Source organism: Vigna umbellata, chromosome 2, assembly GCF_029865625.1.
Source record: "Vigna umbellata cultivar VRB3 chromosome 2, Vumbellata_1.0, whole genome shotgun sequence".
Classification (NCBI taxonomy): domain Eukaryota; kingdom Viridiplantae; phylum Streptophyta; class Magnoliopsida; order Fabales; family Fabaceae; genus Vigna; species Vigna umbellata.
In genome coordinates, this window is record NC_142166.1 from 50,259,853 (window position 1) to 50,280,648 (window position 20,796).

The 20,796-nt window shown below is 31.1% G+C and overlaps 3 protein-coding genes across 3 annotated transcripts; 2 read left to right on the forward strand and 1 right to left on the reverse strand.

Moving 5' to 3' along the window:
- The first annotated feature begins 2,831 nt into the window (after positions 1-2,831).
- Positions 2,832-5,026, forward strand: LOC148204226 (uncharacterized). Its single transcript, XM_088107336.1, has one exon. It carries the CDS (start codon positions 4,335-4,337, stop codon positions 4,812-4,814), a length of 480 nt encoding a protein of 159 aa, XP_087963462.1. The 5' UTR covers positions 2,832-4,334; the 3' UTR covers positions 4,815-5,026.
- Positions 5,027-9,135: 4,109 nt separating this feature from the next.
- On the reverse strand, positions 9,136-13,700 carry LOC124840859 (DUF21 domain-containing protein At1g47330). The gene is made up of 12 exons (XM_047316990.2): positions 13,346-13,700; positions 13,187-13,263; positions 12,945-13,028; positions 12,749-12,862; positions 12,434-12,520; positions 12,079-12,218; positions 11,907-11,994; positions 11,222-11,295; positions 10,923-11,107; positions 10,302-10,525; positions 9,846-9,892; positions 9,136-9,669 (listed from the first exon to the last, which is right to left on the reverse strand). Exons 1-12 carry the CDS (start codon positions 13,521-13,523, stop codon positions 9,489-9,491), a joined length of 1,479 nt encoding a protein of 492 aa, XP_047172946.1. The 5' UTR covers positions 13,524-13,700; the 3' UTR covers positions 9,136-9,488.
- A 5,075-nt stretch (positions 13,701-18,775) lies between these two features.
- LOC148204227 (uncharacterized) lies at positions 18,776-20,725 on the forward strand. Its single transcript, XM_088107337.1, has 2 exons — positions 18,776-19,270; positions 19,768-20,725. The coding sequence occupies exons 1-2, from the start codon at positions 18,889-18,891 to the stop codon at positions 20,418-20,420; spliced, it is 1,035 nt and encodes a 344-aa protein (XP_087963463.1). The 5' UTR covers positions 18,776-18,888; the 3' UTR covers positions 20,421-20,725.
- The last annotated feature ends 71 nt before the right edge of the window (positions 20,726-20,796 follow it).

A 20,796-nucleotide genomic window follows, 5' to 3' on the forward strand; every position in this document is an offset into this window, starting at 1 on the left:
GTGATGAAAATGAAAAATAGGATAACAGGAATAAAATAGAGGTATTGAAGTGTGCTAACAAGTATATTTAGACTTGTTTATGCATGTTGTAAATTGATAATAAAGGTTTAAAAGTGTAGAATTGAAATTGGATAGCTTGTAAGAGTGACTTGGATTTTAAAGGGTCAATTTAAGTTACAATAGTGTTTTCTGAGTTTTTACGATGTTTAAAGGGTCCTAGAGATATTTAGAAGTTAAGGTGAAGTGTCTAAAGTCTGGTTTTTCATGTTTATGCAACTGTCATGGCACTAGGCGTCTACTCTATCTTGTGAGTGCTGAGCTCCAGGCAAAGAGAGGCTAGGACATTGAGCGCCACCCTTGGGTACTTTTCTATATTATGTTGTAGTGGGCTGTGATGCACTATTGGGTATGTTTTAATATTGGGTATGTTTTAAGAGTTTTCCAATTATATGTTTGGTTGTTTAATGCATTGTAAAGTATGATTAAAGGTTATTAATGTTAGTATGCATGGTTAAAGTAAAAGGATGTATTTACATTGTTTCAAAGGTTTTCAAAGTTGTGAATTAAGTTCCAAGGTGAAATTCTTGGTGTAGTTTCAAGTGTAGCTAGTCTGAATGTAGGAAAGACTATCTTAACACTCTAATGGTCATTCATTTTCATATAGAGAGAATTGATACATGTGATGAGAGTAAAAGAAAGTCTTAGTCTTTGGTGCTTCCAATATGATTAATGTATGGAACAAACTAACCTTGCGAGTGTGGTGGGATAAAACCATTGACAATGGCTCTGGAAAGCAGTAGAAGATATCACAAGTGCATAACCTATCATAGCTTGATATTTATTTTAAATCCGAATAGTCCATTCGTATTAGTATCCTGTATAAAGTGTTTGGTAATGATATAATAATATGTTTGTTGTATGTGAAATGTTTAAATGAGTTTATTATGATTTTAATTTATTATAATATTTGACATTAAATATATGTAAATATGTTTTTTTAATATTAAATATATAATAATATTATGTTTCATTATGATTTTATTTTTTAAAAATTAATTAATTGATATTAAAACAATACAAAATATAAATACAGTATAAAAATATATTTCTTATCCAATAAAATAAGACAATAATCTTATACCCATCACATATAAGATAAAGATGAAAATAATTTCTTACTTTAAAAATAACATGAAACAATGAAATTTTTAAAAACGAACATGCGTTGGATTTGATTGAATTCATGTCTAACCAATCATAAATATAATATATATATATATATATATATATATATATATATAATATATATATATGGATGGTTCAATTTCTAATTGTTGGAATTACAAATTAATTCAGTTGAATTTTTCAAATTATAAATTTATATTAAACTAGTTTTTTAATAAATAATATAAACATAATGAATATTTGACTAAAAATGACATGTATAATTGTAATAATAATGATTATAATAATGAATTATAATTTTATATTACTTACTATTAAATTTTAACATAATAATATTTTATTAAAAATAAATTTAAAATTTTAAATATATTTATGAATTTATAAATATTAAAATAATATAATTTTAAGCATCAGTACAATTTTAACCTGTTATCCAAATCCAAACGTAATAATTTATTTTATACAATTTTACTTATCCAATCTAATCCACTTTATGATTAAATTTACTTGAAATTAGATTCAGATACAACAATTTTTTGGCTAACCCCTTCTTCCCCCTCGCATTCCATTCTTAACTTAAACCTACCGATAATATAGTACAGAGAAACAAACACCATTTAATAATGTTATCCTTTGTATTCTGTACTACTACTAATCCAGGTGAGCAGCAGAAAAGACAGTACTGTCCCTTTCCTTTTACCAATGAATTAATTAATACATTTATAAAAAAATATATATTTGTAATCCCTCTGAATAAAAGTTAAATTTTACCATTCTAAGATTAAATTATAATTTAATATTACCATACCAAGTTTTATTAAAATTAAACAATGAGATTAAATAACTTACACTTTAATATATTTTGAAAAGTATATATTATATTAGTTTTAATTTATATAATAGAATATTAATAATTGTAGACAGTGTATATTTAAAAATATAACTTATGTAAAAAGATTCTTATCAAATAATAATTTTAAAAAGTGTAATTTAATTGAAGATTATTATATTATGTAACATTTAGTAAATTTATATTAATGTAACTCGATAACTTATCATGCATAATTATTTAGGAATATATATTTTATTACATATTTTGTAATTTTTAACTATTTATTTATATTTTTTATCTTGTGTTTTCTTAAGTCGTGTACATAATCAATTTTATATTTATGTTATTATTATTTTATTTATGTTTTTGTTTTCTTACCATGATATATATTTATACATTTATTTTATTTTTCTCATCTATCTATTTTTACTTTGCATAAATTTTGAAAAACTAATATGAAACATGGGTAGATGTTTCAACAATAATTTTTCACACTAAATCAAAGATAAAAATTTCAGTAGTCAATTTTTAAGAGTGGGTTGTATAATCAAAGAAAATATCAATATTCTCTGATCAAAAGTTCTATTATTATTATTATTTATTATGGGTTTATCTTAAATTGTTGGTGTAAAAAGAAAAAGCATCTAAATGACCCAGACAAATTGGTCATTAATAGGGCGGGGCCAGGAATGTTGACTCTGTACCTAGCTTCACCCGAACCTCACCATCACCACCCTCGTCCTGCATCTCCAAAAAAAATTATAATTTTAAAGTGTACTCCTTGTCAGTCAATGAAGAGAGAGAAAAATATTGTGGTTAAAAAGTTTAGTAAAACTTTAAATCCTAAAACTTTAACTCCTCTTCTTCTTCCTCCGCATCTCACTCTCTGCCGCATCTCACTCTCTGTCGCATCTCACTGCCGCATCTCACTCCCTGCCGCAGCTCACACAGCAGTCAAACCCTACACCTACACCTACACCCCCTCCTTCCTCCCTCTTTTTCTCTCCGTCCTTTGTCTCTGCCATCCCACGGTGCTTTGCTCGCGTTCCTCGTTTGTTTTCCTCACATATCTGAGCCGGTTCGGTTCGTGGGTCGTGTTCGGAGAGCTAGCTGGAGAAAGGATCAGAACCAAGGATAAACGCAGTTCGAACTGCAGTAAGCACAAACCGCAGTTCGATCTGCGGCACATATATAACCGGGGCACACCGGACTTCGATCTGCGGCAAGGAGAACAGAGGCCGGACTTCGATCTGCGGCAGCAAGAGGCCGGACTTCGATCTGCGACAACAAGGGGCCGGACTTCGATCTGCGGCACCGGACTTCGATCTGCGACAGAGGCGTTTTTTGAGACTTAGTTTTTTAATATTGGTTATGATATTTTTTTTTTCAATTATTTATTTATTTTTCAAATATTTTTTTTTTCAATTGTTTACAACAAATATTTTTGTGGTTGAGAGTTAGGAAAATGGTTGGAGGTTAAAAAAATTAAATTCATTAATTACCGTATTGACTTTTTATTAAATGAAGGGGGTAAATTTGGGGGTGCAGGATGAGGTGAGGGAGGTGTAGGAAGATTCAGTCTACTTCTCACACAAATTCATCAACCATGCCTGATTCATGGCTCCAGAAACAATCAACGGTAAAAGATGAGAATCCAAGCAGAAACAAGAAGAACCTGCTACACTTGAACGCAACCCAACCCAAGAATTAAAAGGTGAAGACGCGAAGCCCGGTAAACGACACAAGGGGTCAGACTGCAACACTGAGTCTGACTAGTACAATACACCAAACCCTACCCCACTTCCCATCTTCACACGCACCCTAACCCTAACCATTTGGTCCACGCCTTTAACCATGGTTACTTACTGCTCCATTCCACGGGTTAGTCTACGAACACCCTTCTACTCGCTCAGTCAAACACCATCACCACCACCCTTTTTTAAACCTCACTCTCTCTTCTAGATACCTACACGTGAGATTCTTTATTATTAATTGCAGAAAATAATTGTATGTGTGTTATGGGAACGGCACAAGATTGGACAAACAAAAAGAGAGAAGACGAATTAAACTGCTTCGGTTTTTCTGATTTGGTTATTAACTTTTTCATTTCACCATAAAGTTCAGAAGCGTGTTTGGTTGTTTTAATAATAATGTTTCCGGAATTTGGATTATGGTCAAGATGTACCGGTCTACTTGCTTTTGACGTATTGAGATAGAATTTGCATTAGTAAGGAGGAGGAATCAGAAGATTTTAGTGTTGTTGTATAATATTGAAGTGTTTTTTAATGTTGTTGTGTTCCATTAGGTTTACTGATCTATGAAAAACGATGATCTAGAAAATTGTCAGATATTATTATTGGAGACAGAGTTGTTGGGGTGGTTGCTATTATTTGATAGGGAAGTGTTTATGGGGAAAAAGAAACGACAAAAGACAAAGGAACTTTCGGTAGCGATAGCCGAGGCTTCATCCAGAGAAGGTGACACGGAGCATCATCATCAACAACAACAGCAACCTCAGACTCCACGAAAAAGAGGGAGACCTCGTAAGGTTGTTGTTGTGGAAACGGAAAGCGAGGGGAAAAAAGTGGAACCAGAAGCTTCTGCAACATCCGAGAAAGAAAAAGAAGAAGAAGAAGAAGAAGATGAACAGCATGTAAAGCTACAAGAGGAGTTAACATCAGCATCGGCAACAACATGCACGATGATAGTTACAAAGGAAGGGATTCAACTCCCAAAAGGGGAACCCTCGAGAAGCAAAAGGGGCAGACGCAAAAGCAAACCCCGAAAAAGCACTTGAAAATTATTACCTTTTCTTTATAATTTTTCACGCAAGCTTTCAAAGAACTTTTTCTTCAGATTCTAAGGCTTATCTAAACCCGAGTGTTAAGATTATATATAGTCCAGGAGAACTTGAATGCAGTGTTTCATTCCCAGAACTTGTTTTTTATGTGTGATTGCTATAATAGTTTATAGCGATCAATTTAAATATAGCTCTTGGATTTAAATTTACTTGGTTTGTTACTAAATATGTTGTCTCTCAACAGTACAAATATTGCTTCATTGTTTGTTTTTCTCTTCCCCTACAATTCTTAGCTGTTGTTCAGTTGTTTTTGTCATTGGTTTTTATGTCTAGGCTTTTCTTGTTATTGTGCCAGATCATATCAATATGATATGGGCTGAATAGATTTACATCCTTTTTCTATATAATGCTTTCTCCCATTTGTCATATATATATATATATATATATATATATATATATATATATATATATATATATATATATATATATATATATATATATATATATATATATATATATATATATATATGTATGTATATATATATGTATATATATGTATATGTATATATGTATATGTGTATATGTATATATGTGTATATATGTATATATGTATATGTGTATATATGTATATGTGTATATATGTATATGTATATATGTTTAAATAGTTTTATTTGAAACTATTTTCTTTTTCTTTTTTTCTTAATTATTACTTTTTATATGCCTTTTAGAAGTATTTTGTAAAGGGTAAGAAATTTTTTTCTTAGTTTTAGTAATACTATTGTTCAATTTTCTATTTTACTCATTTCTGTTAACATAATAAATTCGAGTTTAAATTATTTAAAAATTATTATAAAGGCTAAGGATATATGATCGAAAACCAAATATACAACACCCTTTTCAAACATAATAATTGAAAATACAACATTGATTTCAAACATAGTTCAAATAACTTTTAGCAAAATATATATATATATATATATATATATATATATATATATATATATATATGGGTTTGCTAACGCTCATAAACCTGCTTATTTTATTAATTTTTATTCTCAAAACTTAAAAAAAAAAAAAAACCCTAAATCCTTTCTATTTCATCTCTCTCACTCCAACCTTTTCTCTGTCATCCCTAATGTAGCCCAAATTAAAAAATCAGAAACACTTGCCGTTTTGCCTTTGCAAAGAGTTGAGTTATTGACATGTTCATTCAATATCTCTTCAATTTCACCATCTTCACTAACTTCTCTAATTTCATCATTTGCAGATTTTGAATCATCATCTCTAAAAACACCTTCCAGGCCAAAATGAAAACTCATTATAAAATCATTTTTTTAAGAAATTGTTTAACGAGTGTACCAACTGAAAAACAGGCCGTACGCTCGTTAGCAAACCCCATATATATAAAATCATTTTTTGTAAGAAATTGTTTAACAACAAGTGTATCAACTGAAAAAAAGGCGTAGACGCCTTAGTAAAACCCATACATATATATATATTTATATATATATATATATATATATATATATATATATAAACTAATATATATATAAACTTCAGAATTATTTTAACTAACTAGTAATATATTTATATTTTTAATTTGCTGAGCATATCTTAAAAATTAATGTGATAGGAACATTACAACATGCATACGGATTTTAGAATTTAAAGTAGAACATGATTCTAACATGATATTTTTAATAATATTATATTGTAAAATTTGTAACAATAAATACCCACATAATACATTTTTAATACGAATAACATACAATATAAACATTAAAATTAATAAAAAAATCATTGAAAGAAAATAGAATTTAAAAAGACGAAAAAAATGATAAAGAGTAGAAATAATCATAAATATAAGCATAAAAAAATTATAAAAGAAGAAAATAGTTATAAAAAGTAGAACAAAACAAATTTAAAAGCAGACAAAAGCACATAATTCTTTCACAGTAGCGTAGAGTCATGATTTAAGTATAGAAAAGCTTTTGTAGATGTTTAAACGACTTAAGACTACAAGTTGTCTAATTTTTAGAGAAAAAGACTATGCCAACTTCCAACCCTAGAAAACTACCCACCTATTCGCTTTTCTAACTTAGTAACATTAAAGTGTTTGGGATGTTGATTTGACTATGATAACTTCTTCTTGTTTCATGTTCCAATAGTTTATTGTCGTGACTTTTTCTACCAATTGTATTGTTTTTTGAAAAAAAAAAATATTTTATAAAAAAAACATTTTGACATATAATTTACGTTTATTTGATTTTTTTTTACTCTTTTTGTTTTTAAAAAAGCATAATTTTTTTTATAATTATTTTATTATTGAATATAAAAATATGTGATAATTCTATTACTTTATTATCTATACCAAAAATAAATATTTAAAGAAAAATTGTGTTAATTTTTCACGTGATGGTTTGAAATTATATTTGTTTGTTAAAAAAAATACTTAAGTTGTCATTCTCAGTCATTAATCATTTATATATTCAAATTATTTTGATTATACAAAATTGTCTTTCTCTATCGTTGATTATCCCATTCGACTATAAAATCAAACATATAAATGATTTAGATAACCTCTTCAAATCATTTAATTACTTATTTGAATATCTAAAGATTCATTTGAATACAATAATGATTTAGCTAACTTGTTTAAATCAACCTGTTTATTTTGTTAGAATAGTGTTATTTATTCTAATAATTCAAAAATTCTTGACATACTTTTTCAAATAGCCATACTTTGAAAGTCATTCTTCCCTTTATCAAATCTTCTTCCAACTTTTAAACATAATCTTTTTATATGTATGTTTTTTAAATCTTATACTTTTTTAAGTATTTTGCGTGAATTTATCTCGACCCACTGTTGTCAAATATATTTTTTTTTGGGTAATTATCTTTGTACATTATTTAAAGTTTTGCAACTTCAAACATTATTAATTGAATGTGGATCTCATATCGTTTTATTTTAAGTTTTATTCAAAAGTATATCCACTTATTTTTCGATACAGTGTTGTAAAATATTTTTAGTTCGCTTCATTTTTTTCCCACTAACCTTTCAAATTTTTTCATTTTCCGATTATGCTTCTTGAATTATCTATTGTCTTATATCATTTTCACATTTACTTAACCTACAACGGATTCAAGTTTTACTTCAAATATGTTGGAAGAAATCATGCATAATTATGATTCATTAAATTAATCTTTACAATAAGTTATTTAAGTTCTTAAAAAATAAATATGAATTACCAAGTCTTTTTCAAATAATTAAATCACATGAAAAAAATGACAAGTTAAATAAAAATGAATAAAAGAGGAAGTATCTATTGCGTTTTATGGATAAAATGTGAGCACATATGATTTATAAGAGAGTGTGTGGGAAGAGATAGAGAGGTATTCTTATTTTTCTACTATAGTGTTTTTTACATAAGTTTACCCAAAAATGTAAAAAAAAAAACATAATAAATGGTTAATTTATTAAAGATAAATAATTAAAAAAAAGAAAAAAGATAAAAAGCTAAATGAGTGAATTAACTTTGTCCGAGGGTTGTAAATTTTGAATGAAGAGAGAATTAGTTTGCATAAAAAAACGGTCAAATGATTGATCTCAATCTAAGGCTTATTAACATTTCTTTTATTTGGTTGATTATTCTCATCTCACCGAAGGAACAAAATCAAACCCTTCAGTCCCTGCTCCTTCTCATTGGCTATTTATTTAGTCATTCAGTTATAAGATTTATAATTCACAGCAAAAGACAAAAACTTAGGAGAATGCTTAACGATTGAATCTGTAGGGATTCTGAAACTTGACAATCACAAGCAAAAATAGATTTAGAATTGGATAAAATGAAAGAGCAATAACAATCATTTGCTAAGAAATTTGATTCCTTTAGTAGATGCTTGCAAGGGACGAAGTTGAAGAGAAGAAACTTTTAATTTCAGAAAGGGGTCAGGGAGTGAAAGAAGATAAAGGTGTCGAGAAACTAAAAAGATAGAGAAGATTCATTCAGTTTCACAAAATGAAAAGTGATGTGACATGCAGAGGTGAGTCTAATTTTAACCGCATTGATTTTGGAGATGAGAAATTACAATTTTTTTAAGAATAAGAATAAAAGTGTACCAAAGTTTGAAAGAGAGACTAAATATAAAATCTTATGATAATTGAGGGATTAAAAACATATTTAATCCTATTTTTTACAACATCAAAATAAGTATATATAAGTATATTTTAGAGGTACAGAGGGTAACTAAAAAAGCTCAACAAAAAATGCAAATCTGTTGTCTCTCTGAATTTGCACTACAATACAAATTGACAACCTCATTAGGATATCATGCGAGTGGAATAATCCAACATTAAAATATCTTATACAAAGGTAGCAGTCGATAAACTCGCGAAAATGAGATAAAAGATAACATAAAACCTCAGCTTTATGTTTAGTACATTCCAAAAATAAACAGAATTGGATGTGATATTAGAAAGTGATAGATTTGCACTCCGCTTTCATCAAAAGTGAAAAAAAATAAACTCCATTATGTTTTGTCTGGCTAGTGCCCTTTCTCTATATTAGTTATTAACAAAATATAATACAAAGAAATTTTAGAGGAAACTATATACTGCTTTGCCTTTTCAACACAAGCACAAACCTATGTTATTCTCTCATTCTTTATGAACTATTGATTCCTTAGTGACTCACTTTCAGATATTAGATCGATTGTCGTAGGTGAACCTGTTGCAGAAGTAGCTGTAGAAATTGAATTAGTGGGTGTGTGCTGTCCTTGAACCTCTTGAGAAGGTTGCATCAGATTTGTATCAGAAGCCTTCTCCTTTGAAGCATTCATGTTAACTTTTATCCTGCATTTGCAATAACTCAATTTAATATGCTTCTTTCAATAAGCTAACAATGATCTATTGTTTGTTACTCACTAAACCAAATACAAAGAACACATAATGTCAGCCAGTAACAAATTGATCAAACTAAACTGGTGTGCATCAGATGAGAAATAAGAGGAATCCGATCGAGAGCTTACTTGTTATGGATATTGACGTATTCATCAGTTTCATCCAATATCTCCTCCTGAAATACACAAAGATTTAATGAAGATGAATCAACCCATACAGCTAAATTGAAAGGCAATAGAAGCAAAACTGCAACTTAACAAGAATAGTAAATATGAAGCTCTTAAGGCTCTAGCAACAAAACTGCCCATTCTAGCAGTTTGAAACATCTTCATGTAACAGGGAAATAGTCCAGCAGAATTCAAATCATGTAGTTCCTTCTTCAATAACTATCTAAAAAATAGCACTTAATCATCCATACTGAGTGGAAACAAGGAGGAACCACTGATGGCTAATTGTGCATCGGCAGAAGATAATTAAAGGTGAATATAGGGGTGAAAAAGCTAAAAAGAATATCAAAACAAATATACAGGATTAAATACTTTGGAGCACAAACTGCCAATTCTAAATGCACTAAAGCATCTAACCTGAAGAAGCTCTTCGATGACATCCTCCATTGTAATAACACCAACAACTACTTCATTGGGTGGAAATACTGGCAGGGGCGCATTATCAAGGTCCAGGATGCAATATGAACACCCTCTATGTCGCTTTTTAAAAGCAGGAGTTGCTGGTGGACTTTTCTTTGCTTGTTGAGAACCATCAATCTTAGTAACAGTAGCCAAAGTATCACCTGACTCCAATTTATAACCTAAATATGCAGCCACAGTGAGGTATAAAAAGGTAGTCACTAAGAGTTTCACTTGAGACCGCAAAGGATCATAATACTAAAGAATACAATTGAGAATATATTTAAACATACAGAAAGAAAACCACAAAATTGTGAAGTAAAAAACCATATGGTTCTGAAAATAACCTTCAGAGAAGGAAACACATATCGAACACAAATGACAATTTCTAGGTATAAAAGCTTCCTCAAATAACCAGGAAGGTAACAGGAGGATTAATGACACTTTCAAAGGAACTAAAGTACAGTTTACCATATCCTGCTTTAAGAGTTCAACAAATTGCAAACCACACATAATATTTCGAAAGCACGTACTCACCAAAGAAACTGAAATTTATTCTACATTTATTTAAATCTCTACCTTTATCCAAGGGTGCATTCTCTCCCTTGTTCTTATAGTTGTCCCTGAGGTCATGCTGTTCTCCATCTTTAACCTTTTTTGGGGCCTCGTTTTTACTGTTCAGATCCTTATACACTACTGCAATATGACTATGACCCTTCTGAAATTCGTTCAAAATATCATACAGAGGCATGTTCTCTGAAACACTGCAGGATGAAGAAACAATGACTACCTTGTAATGGCAAGCATCAACCATACACATGCGATCTAGTTAGTATGTAAGGACAATGTATCTCATCTCATGTGTGAAAAAGGATTACCGAGGAATTTTTCTGATGACCATTTTTCTTAGAGGAACTGCAGCCTTTGAATCAACCATAAAGAGATTTTTCACCTGCGCATAAAAGTGAACCGAAGATTAACTAACAAAGAATGAGTGGCATAATCGTGCATATCCGGTGGGCTAAGGCTAATGTTTTTGTTATCGTTAAGCGACATAATAGCGGATGAAAGTGCAGGGTTTGCTCTTTTTTACCATTTCTCCCGCAATCAATCTATTTTATTCCGGAATCATTTGACAGTAAAGTTCTATTATATATCAGTTACACCACAATCTATTACCACGTATAACATAAACAATAATCATAATCAGGTCTGTAGAAGATCTCAGTCAAGCTTTTTCATTCATTTGGTCGTAAAACTGCGTAAAGATCAGATTTACATATTTCTCATGCATTTTACCCGAACTACCATTATAACAGTAAAGGAAAAAAATTAGTATAATAGTATGATATTGTTACCATTTGAGGTAGCCAAAAAGCACCAACTTATAAAACCAAACAAATAAGTGAAACTTGACTCAATAATATTCACCAGAATATCAAGTCATCCAATATGATTACAAGAGTTATAACAAACATTAATTATGGACGTTATCAACTAGCCATCTATAATCCTGTGCATCTATTTACAAAATCTGAAACGGAAGAAAATCAGATAAATTACCAGAACAAGTCCAATAATATTAGTTTTCTCTCCTGCATAAACTGGAACTCTACTATGACCAATTGTCATTATCGAATTCAGTGTCTCCCTTCAGTGCAAACACAAAGGACATGATTAGAACAAAAGAAGACATGAGAATAGTGGAGAGAACATAAAGAATTCACAAACCCACAAATTTAGAGTTGCATCCAGATCAAGGGAAAATGCCTTTGATATGGGAGTCATGGCATCTTTTGCAGTCTTTTCTGTCAACTCGAGTGCCCCAGTAATGATGGTCGTTTCGTCATGAGTTAAATCTCCTCCTTTACCGGCCTAGAAAAGAAAACAATCGAGTATCCATGTTACACGAGAGCACAAAACAGTATGAGACTGAAATAACTTGGACATATTATAAATTTGAAACCAACGCTCAAAATATTATACAAGCACGTCTTGAAGCATTCAAATGAATATAAGGGCAAAAGTTTTATAAATCCTCCAAAACTTGGATCTCCAAATTTGCAATTATATATATTAAACACAAACACCTCATTTCCATGAAAGTTCACAAAAGTCTTGAGCTCTGCCCTCTTCAAAAGGGCAGCATGTCCTTTACCCAACATCCAATCAAGAACCTGAAAACATAACAACCTCCATCAGAATTTTCTTTTAATACAGTAATCTACAGTTTTTGACATGCATATCCCCTTTCAGATATATTCTAGTGTGAAATAGCGTGATTGGTTTCCCATTTTAGATGTGTTTTTCAGAAACTTAAAATTACAGCTTTCGCTTCTCAACTGTGATTCCCTATTTCAAACTTCTCACCAACAGCTTGCAGTGGTAGCAATCCATAAGCATACCTTGCTGATTGGATAAGAAACCGGGTAGAAAACAAGAAGAAGAACACGAACAAATGGAGCCAGCGTTGCTCCAACTGTCAATCCATATCTTGTGCAAATTGCCTGCGGCAATATCTGCACAAATCATAGAACACGGAACCTCATTCAACAAAACAGTCCAACTTCGATTATCCATATGACACGAATCAATAATTACCTCTCCAAACATGAGGATGAGAGTGACCGAAATCAAGACTGCAGCAGCAGGATGCACCAGCGAATCAAGAAAAATGGGAAGAGCCTAAAAATAGAAACATTAAAATCAATAATAATAATAATATTAATTATTATTATTATTATTATTATTATTATTATATTACTCTTATTAGTTATTTATTATTATCATTACTATTATTATCATTATCATAAAGAAAGGTTAAATTGGTTAATTGACAATACCTCCATGGCTAAGGAGTTTCCAATCAGAAGCGTGCAAAGCAGAAGATGCTGATTCTTAACCACTGGATAAATTTTCGCTGCAAAGAAATAAGAAAAAACGATGAGTACGAAGCAGTGATACTAAATTAGAATTGTGCAGGAAAAGGGGACGGTACGAACAAGCGTGAATTCGATCCTGAGGACGGCCAGATTTCATGAGAACTTCGAGGTCGACGAGTCCCAGAGACATGAGTCCGAGAGTGAGACCAGCCATTAGGCCCGCGAAGCAGACCAATCCTACGATCACCAACACGTACAATGAGAACTTTGTCCCGCAGCACGGTATCTCCGCCGCCATCTCTCTGAGAAGACACTCTCTCTCACACACACACACACACTACAAAGAGAGCACTGCACAACGCAAAGGTTGTTGGCGTTCTCGTATTTTAAGGTCAGAGGTTAGGCGATGCTGATGTGATCAGCTTTTTCCTTCACTGTTTTGCGGTTTCGGGAGTTGTTGTGTTTCTTACATCAGAATAATGTGTCTGCGTATGCGTATGTACATGGTATAAAAATAATAATAATAAATGGTAATAATGATGAAAATACCTAATTCCTTTCTTTATTCTTACAGTGCTGGTTGACTGGTTTTCCCAATTCAAAGGCTGACTCGTGTCACTTTTCTTCTGCTTTTACTTTCTTTTCTTCCACATAGTTTTTTTCTTCTTTTATTGGTAATTGCTTTTATGTCTTCTCTCGAAAACTTAATTTTCGACCCTAAAACCTAAAGTGGAAAAACATAAATGAACAAGTCACTTGAACAAGTATCTGTAGTGACATTTATTGTGATGAGATTAACCAAAGATATACACAAAAATAGATAGAAAGGTGTAACAATTATTAGAAGGAAGGACCACCACAACGGTGGAGGAATTTAAAAGTCCACAAATTATAATTTTTTAAAGAGTTAAATATGTTTTTAATCCCTAAATTATTGGTCGTTTGTGGTTTTCGTCCCTCTTTCAAAATAAGGTACAATTTGATTCTCATTCTTTTCGAAACTTTCGTTTTAGTCCTCGGAATTTTGGTTTTATTCCTCATTTGTTGCTAAATGAGGACCAAATTTTTAAACAGTTTTCGAGGATTAAAACGAACGTTTCGAAAAGAATAAGGACCAAATTGTACCTTACTCTGAAACAGGACGAAAACCAGAAACGACCAATAGTTTAGGGACTAAAAACATATTTAACCCTTTTTTAAAATAAGTAATAATAACTTAAAATTAAAATATAATGCCATAAATTATAACAATAGTTTTTTAATATAAGATTTATTGTAATATACAAATATCAGTCATGTAGAGGAAATTTTAGAATAAGGTATTTTTGAAAAGAACATGGAAAAAAAATTTAATTCATCTGAAAGACTTTGGCTAAAATAATAATATTTTTTATTAACTAAAACATTTAGACATTTTTTTTAATTTGTTTTATCTTATTTCTGCAAATGATTGTAAAAAGTTATCCACACTTTGGTCAGAGATATAAGCATCAATTAATTATCTTATTACTGATTAGTGGTTATCACTCTTCCCACGTGTTAAGCACTTCATTAATCTGTCTCTCCATAAAACAAAGGGCAATCTTAATGGTGTTGTTTTATAATTAATTCTGAAGTTGTATTTTAATAGTGTATATTTTTTATTCTTTTTTGAATGTGGTTCAAAATTCTTTTCATGAATTAAGAAAATGTAAATTTAGTTGACTTTTATGGAAATTTGTTTTCACTGTTTGGTTGAATATGAAGCCAAAATATATGATTAAATATTAAGTAAATATTAAACTGTGCAGTTGAAAAAACAAATATTAAAATTTAAGTCTACTTTTTCTAAGAGTCTTAAATATTCAAGTAGTTAAAATTTTATCTTTGATAATCTTTTACTACTGTTTGATCGAATAAAGATGCTATACGTAAAAAGTACTATGTATTCAAGTTAGTGATTGTGTGATAGTAATAAATGTAATTAATTATTTGAATATCAAATTTGTATTTATAAATTTTGAGATAAAGTTTTTATTAGTATTAATTTATTTATAATCAAAGATCTAAAATATAATTATTTTTTATGTTAACTTTGTTAGTAATTCGACCAATTATTTCACTAATCAATTTATGTGAGACCATAAATTGTTAACGGTTGAATTAATAATTGACAAAAAATTTCCAGTCATGAAAAAGAGAATGATACATCATAGTTATTACTTTTTTATCACAAGCTTTATTTCGTGGAGTTTTTTTTAATAATTATAAATAGTTAAAATAAAATAGGTATCTGTATTATCATGTAGCACGTTATTATCATTCTAACTTCGAAAACCTTTGAATAGAACACAATATCTTTTTTTTCCTCTTATATTGGACATAGGTATCTGGTTATTTCACAAACACATGCAATCTATTAATTGACACTCATTATCAATTCAAATCAAGACTATTTCAAAAAGGTCAAGAATGGGGTCCTCATATTCAATGCATAACAGTTTTTAAGTTAATTTATAACTAGATAATAGTATTTTTATTTTTGAATTTCCATTAAATATTTTTTTATCATGAAAAAAAAGAAATTTATCTTCTGCTAAATAAAAAAGTTAAATTTGATACTTGACACAAACGCCACACACAGAGAGGAGTCTTTAACAATGCATAATTATTTAAAAAAATCTCTGACGGTGTTAATTATTACAGAAAATTATGTAAGAATTACGACATTTAATTACTTCCTAGAATACTAAAATGGAAAATAAATACAAACAGTGGGCACATAGTTTGATCTTTTTAATAATTGAGACGCGAGTCTGTGATTAAGCAAAAGAAGAAAATTAGAAGTCAATAAAATATTAATATTTTTTATCAGTTAGGAAGATTTTACAGTTATTTTTATACTGTAACCTGGATAATATTCCTGCAAAATGGTTCTCTTGGATACGCATTTCTTGGCTTCTGCGTCTTAGTTCTTACATTAAAATATTTGAATGAGATGGAAGGACGGTTTTGCCCATCAGTTTTGTGCATTCATTTTTCCTTTTAGCCAAATTAAAAATTTCCAACTTGTGTACATAGATTCAGGAATTAATTTTAGGAACATGTCTAAACTAATTCTGAAAATAGTTTTTGTTTCGGGAGAAGCCTCTTAATCAAACCACTCCAAGTTGTCTTGAAAATCAAACAGGCTCCTTAGTGATCCTTTATCGTCCTAGTTATTTATTCGCTCTTCCTCCTCTTTGTCTAAATTGTGTGAAAGGATACCTGTCAACGCTCAAGTTAGTAATATAACCGGACAGTTAGCAAGTAATGTATATGATGTGCATCGTCCCTCTAAAGTCATACCTGAGACCTTTATTTATACTAATTGATGATGGACCTTTACCTTTCGCTGACCTAATGATGGCTCAATCACATCTTAATCTACATTAGGGACTTAATGAGTCATTACTAGTTGGTGCAGCCTAGGTGAACAACCATGGGAGGACATCCAGAGAGGTTGGTATGGGAGGACCGTACAAAAAGACGACCATGTGGAAGGACCGTACGACCATAGAGAGGACGGTACGGTTTAGTTTTAACATTAATGACATCAGATATAATAAAGTACGATTATTGGACATGATAAAAAAATATTTTCTTTAGTTGAAGCTTAAGAAAAATGTTTTTTTTTAATTTTATTCAGTTGAAGTTTTATTTTTAAAAAATGTTTTAAATGATGAAAAAAAAATATTTAAAGTGTATTTAACCTTAATTTTTAAATGATGAAGATTTGTATATGGTAAGATCACATAGTTGTGTCTTTCGTTTAGTTTAAAATAACAGTTAATAGATGAAATAAAATTGTATTAATGATAAAAAATGGAAATGGAATAATTTTGGGGTGATTTAATTGGCATATATTGAATATTCGTTTTATGATTCCCACGTGAGTCGAGAATGGATGCAAAAGAACTTGTCCCTAACCTAACAAGCTCATAGTGAGTTGGATGAGTGAATATATTGATTCATTCTATAGCACAGAGTAGCTTAGTGAATAGATGCAACAAACCTAATAACACTAATACAAGTTGACTTAGCTGATAGCAAAAGTTGTACTGTATAAAGAACTTCAAGCTGGATAATTCTTTCTCCCTATGTAGGGAGGTTTTTGCATTTATGCGCTTAGCTTACCAAAATAAGCAAACGACTTTATAACATTTTTGAAAGAGATACTTTATAACAACATTCTTATTCATGTACGGATAATGAGCACTAGAAGAGTGATTTTTTATGTGAGATTCATGGTAAAGAGAATATGAGTGATACTTAGTAAAGTCTAACATCCAAAAATAATACGAAGAATGAAATAACAACAACAATAATAATATACTATACAAATGAAAAGTTAATTTAAGATTTGTAGGACAATTTAATAAATTTATTATGTACAGGGAATTGTGTATCATTGAAGAATTTATAGTTATTCACAGAAAAATAGATTTGCTGTCTCATATACAACATATTATTTTTTTATTGGATGACTCACAAAAGTGGTATTAGAACCTATAGTTCTTCTTGAGTACCATTTCTGACGACTAATCTATGAATGAAAAAAAATACGAGGATTTCTCCTATCGAAAATAAGTGATACCAATGTAACAGGTAAATCCTAGATTAAATTAATATAAGACAGTTGAACACCAATAAATATTAATTTGCTATGATGCTGTGAAGTTTTACCTTTTAATATGTGATTATAATATTAGCGTGATGCCTAAAACTTGAATTTGATGACACCTACCTTGGGCTTTAGCCGGTATAGAAATTGATCCCTAATATATAAATTTAAAATAAATAAAGTTATATATTTTGATTCGAATTTTTTCAGTATATTTGTATATAAGTATGGCTTAAGTTTTAATTATTTATAAAAAAGAAATAAATATTTAAACATTTTAAAAATAAAACTCACTTAAAAAATGTCACAAACAAAATAAATGTCGTGCCGACAATGCCTATTAACGCACGAAGACGTGACCTTCTGGCTCAACAAATACAGCTCTTGCATTGTCTTAGGTAGTATAGGTATCTTGCATGCGGTTAAGTTTGAAAAAAAATATATTTTTTGATTACATCAGTTGACAATTTATTCTGAAGGATGTTTTAGTCATTAGAAAAAGTGAAGTTTTTACACTATTAAAAGAAAGAGAGTGATTGAAAAGTGAAATAGTAAATATAAAGTGAGTATAAAAATATTATCTTAAATAAATTTCAGTATACGAAGAAATTAGTCCGGGAGTCTTACTTAAAAAGGAATTATAAATGGAAGATGAAAGTGGTGATAATTAAAGCATAAATGAATGGATAGGTTGAATAGTTATTTTGTTGTTATCCAAGTTGAGGCAGGCACATGTGGCAGTGGTCGTAATTAGTGGGAACCACAGAATGTCACTTTTGCGTTTGAAAAATGACAGGCGAGGGAGAGAAAGGGTCGGGTTATGCAGTTGTGGTAGTCGTGGACTGCATTCTTACCTTGCCTTTCACTAAACCAAGAAGCTGAGGCATCCCTTATTGTGTGTGGTTCTCTTTTCCTTATCTCTACCCCCAAAATCTTTAAACTTCGCTATATATAAATAAAATGCATTATCTTCTTCACAAGCTCCTCTTAATCCCTTGTTTTTGTGTAACACGCAAGAACCATGTCAGATAAAGTGAATGGGTTGCCCGAGGACCAAGCGTGGCAAGAGCTGAAGCTTCCAGACTTGCTCAACAGTGATGCTGTAAGAGAAATCCATGCAACGATTGAAAAAGAATGGGATTTCCTTAAGAGGTCAGCTTGCCAAACTGCTGCGGGAAGGGCTCTGTGGAAACATGCCATCCATGATCCACTCGCTGATTTACTGGCAGGGGAGACTTACTTGAGAAACCTCCATGAAAAGATCAAGAACGACCGCCTCAACAATGCTCGTGAAATTTCTGGAGTCATTCTTGCAGTACGAACCCTCTGGTTTGATTCTAGGCTAGAAGATGCCCTCAATTCCCCAACTGCCAGAGCAGCTCAGGTTGTTCTCCTTGGCGCAGGTTTGTCCACATCAGCCATTCATTTAATTTTGTCTTCTTAACAGCTTTCATCGCTTTTTTTTTTTTTATTAATATTGGTAGCCGTAACTGATCAGTTAACTAGCAGGTTAACTCAGAATAAGTAATTAATTATGTTGGTCAAATGTGACTGTGCGAGTTTATTGCCTCTCAGAAAATAATAGCATTAGGCTAAAAGAACGTTTGAGTGAAACTACCAACGCCCTCAAGATCACGTTACAAGATATATAAAGGACACCTCCTTGATTTTGGCAAACCAATTCTTATATCATTACTAACATTTTTTTGGACCACAGTCTATCTAGCCATCAGCTAAACATAATCAATGACATCACAATCCAGTGCATCTGTCCATATTCTTCAGAAATTAGATGTAACTGTCCATGCCTATAGCATTATATTTACCCTAGCAGTTATATATACTCGTAACTTTTTGGTACAAAAACTATATATTGATAAAGTTGGAAGTTTTAATGTAGGAATGGACACGAGAGCATATCGTTTGAGTTGCTTGAAGGACAGTGATGTGTATGAGGTGGACTTTTCAGGAGTGTTGGATGTAAAGACCACTATTTTACAAGCGGCTGCGGACTCAGCGTACGACTCGCAACATATTATGTCCAAAGCCAAATCCTTAACCAGAGTAGCAGCCGACATAAGAGAAAATGACTGGATGGAAAAGCTTGAGACTGCGGGATACATACCTCAAAAGAGCACTGTTTGGATTCTAGAAGGTATCATCTACTACCTCACCCAATCCCAAGCCATGCAAGTGCTGAGAATTTTGGCTAACAAATGCGCGTTAGCACACACAGTCCTTTTAGCAGACTTCATGAATAAGCCATCAACCACTCTATCCAATTCAGTCTTCCAATTTTACAGCGATTGGCCAGACCATCTATTGCCATCCCTAGGGTTCACTAATGTAAAACTTTCACAAATTGGAGACCCAGATGCCCATTTTGGTCTCTTAAATGATCCATTAAATCTCTTCAACAGGCTCCTCAGTTTGCCCAGATCGCTACAAACCAATCCAGACGATGGAAAGCCATGCTGCCGATTGTACTTGGTGGAAGCTTCTGGTTCACCTGATCAAAATGTTTCACATAATGGACCAAACACTCAGTCTTGATATGTATAACCCTGTCTCAGATTCACGTCCAATAATCTTGTGGAGATGTATCCTCATTAATTGTATTGTACAATTAGCACATGGGAAGTAGGTATCACATTTTTATTTGCAAATTCGCCCAACAATTGTTGGCCCATATATGACGTCGCTCCTATAATTTATGTTCTACGCAGTCGGCGACCCAGGTAAATTAATTCTGCCTTTTTTTTCTCTTTCCAGTTCTTGTTGGAAGAATTCAACTCTCTTCTAGGCGTAAAATGATGAAAATATTGCTGGTAAATAAATAATGCAGTTATTAATATCCATATTTGGTATTACTATTTAGCAAATACACCCAGTCAATTACTCCAGCCCCAAATCAAAATCCGATTTTTCA

Coding starts and splice junctions, on each gene's coding strand:
- LOC124840859 (XM_047316990.2), bottom strand. CDS start 13,523: ATGGCGGCGGAGATACCGTGCTGCGGGACAAAGTTCTCATTGTACGTG. Junction 12,521..12,748: donor TTTCTTATCCAATCAGCAAG/GTATGCTTATGG, acceptor TTATGTTTTCAG/GTTCTTGATTGGATGTTGGG. Junction 11,108..11,221: donor GTCATCAGAAAAATTCCTCG/GTAATCCTTTTT, acceptor TTCATCCTGCAG/TGTTTCAGAGAACATGCCTC.
- LOC148204226 (XM_088107336.1), top strand. CDS start 4,335: ATGAAAAACGATGATCTAGAAAATTGTCAGATATTATTATTGGAGACA.
- LOC148204227 (XM_088107337.1), top strand. CDS start 18,889: ATGTCAGATAAAGTGAATGGGTTGCCCGAGGACCAAGCGTGGCAAGAG. Junction 19,271..19,767: donor GGTTGTTCTCCTTGGCGCAG/GTTTGTCCACAT, acceptor GTTTTAATGTAG/GAATGGACACGAGAGCATAT.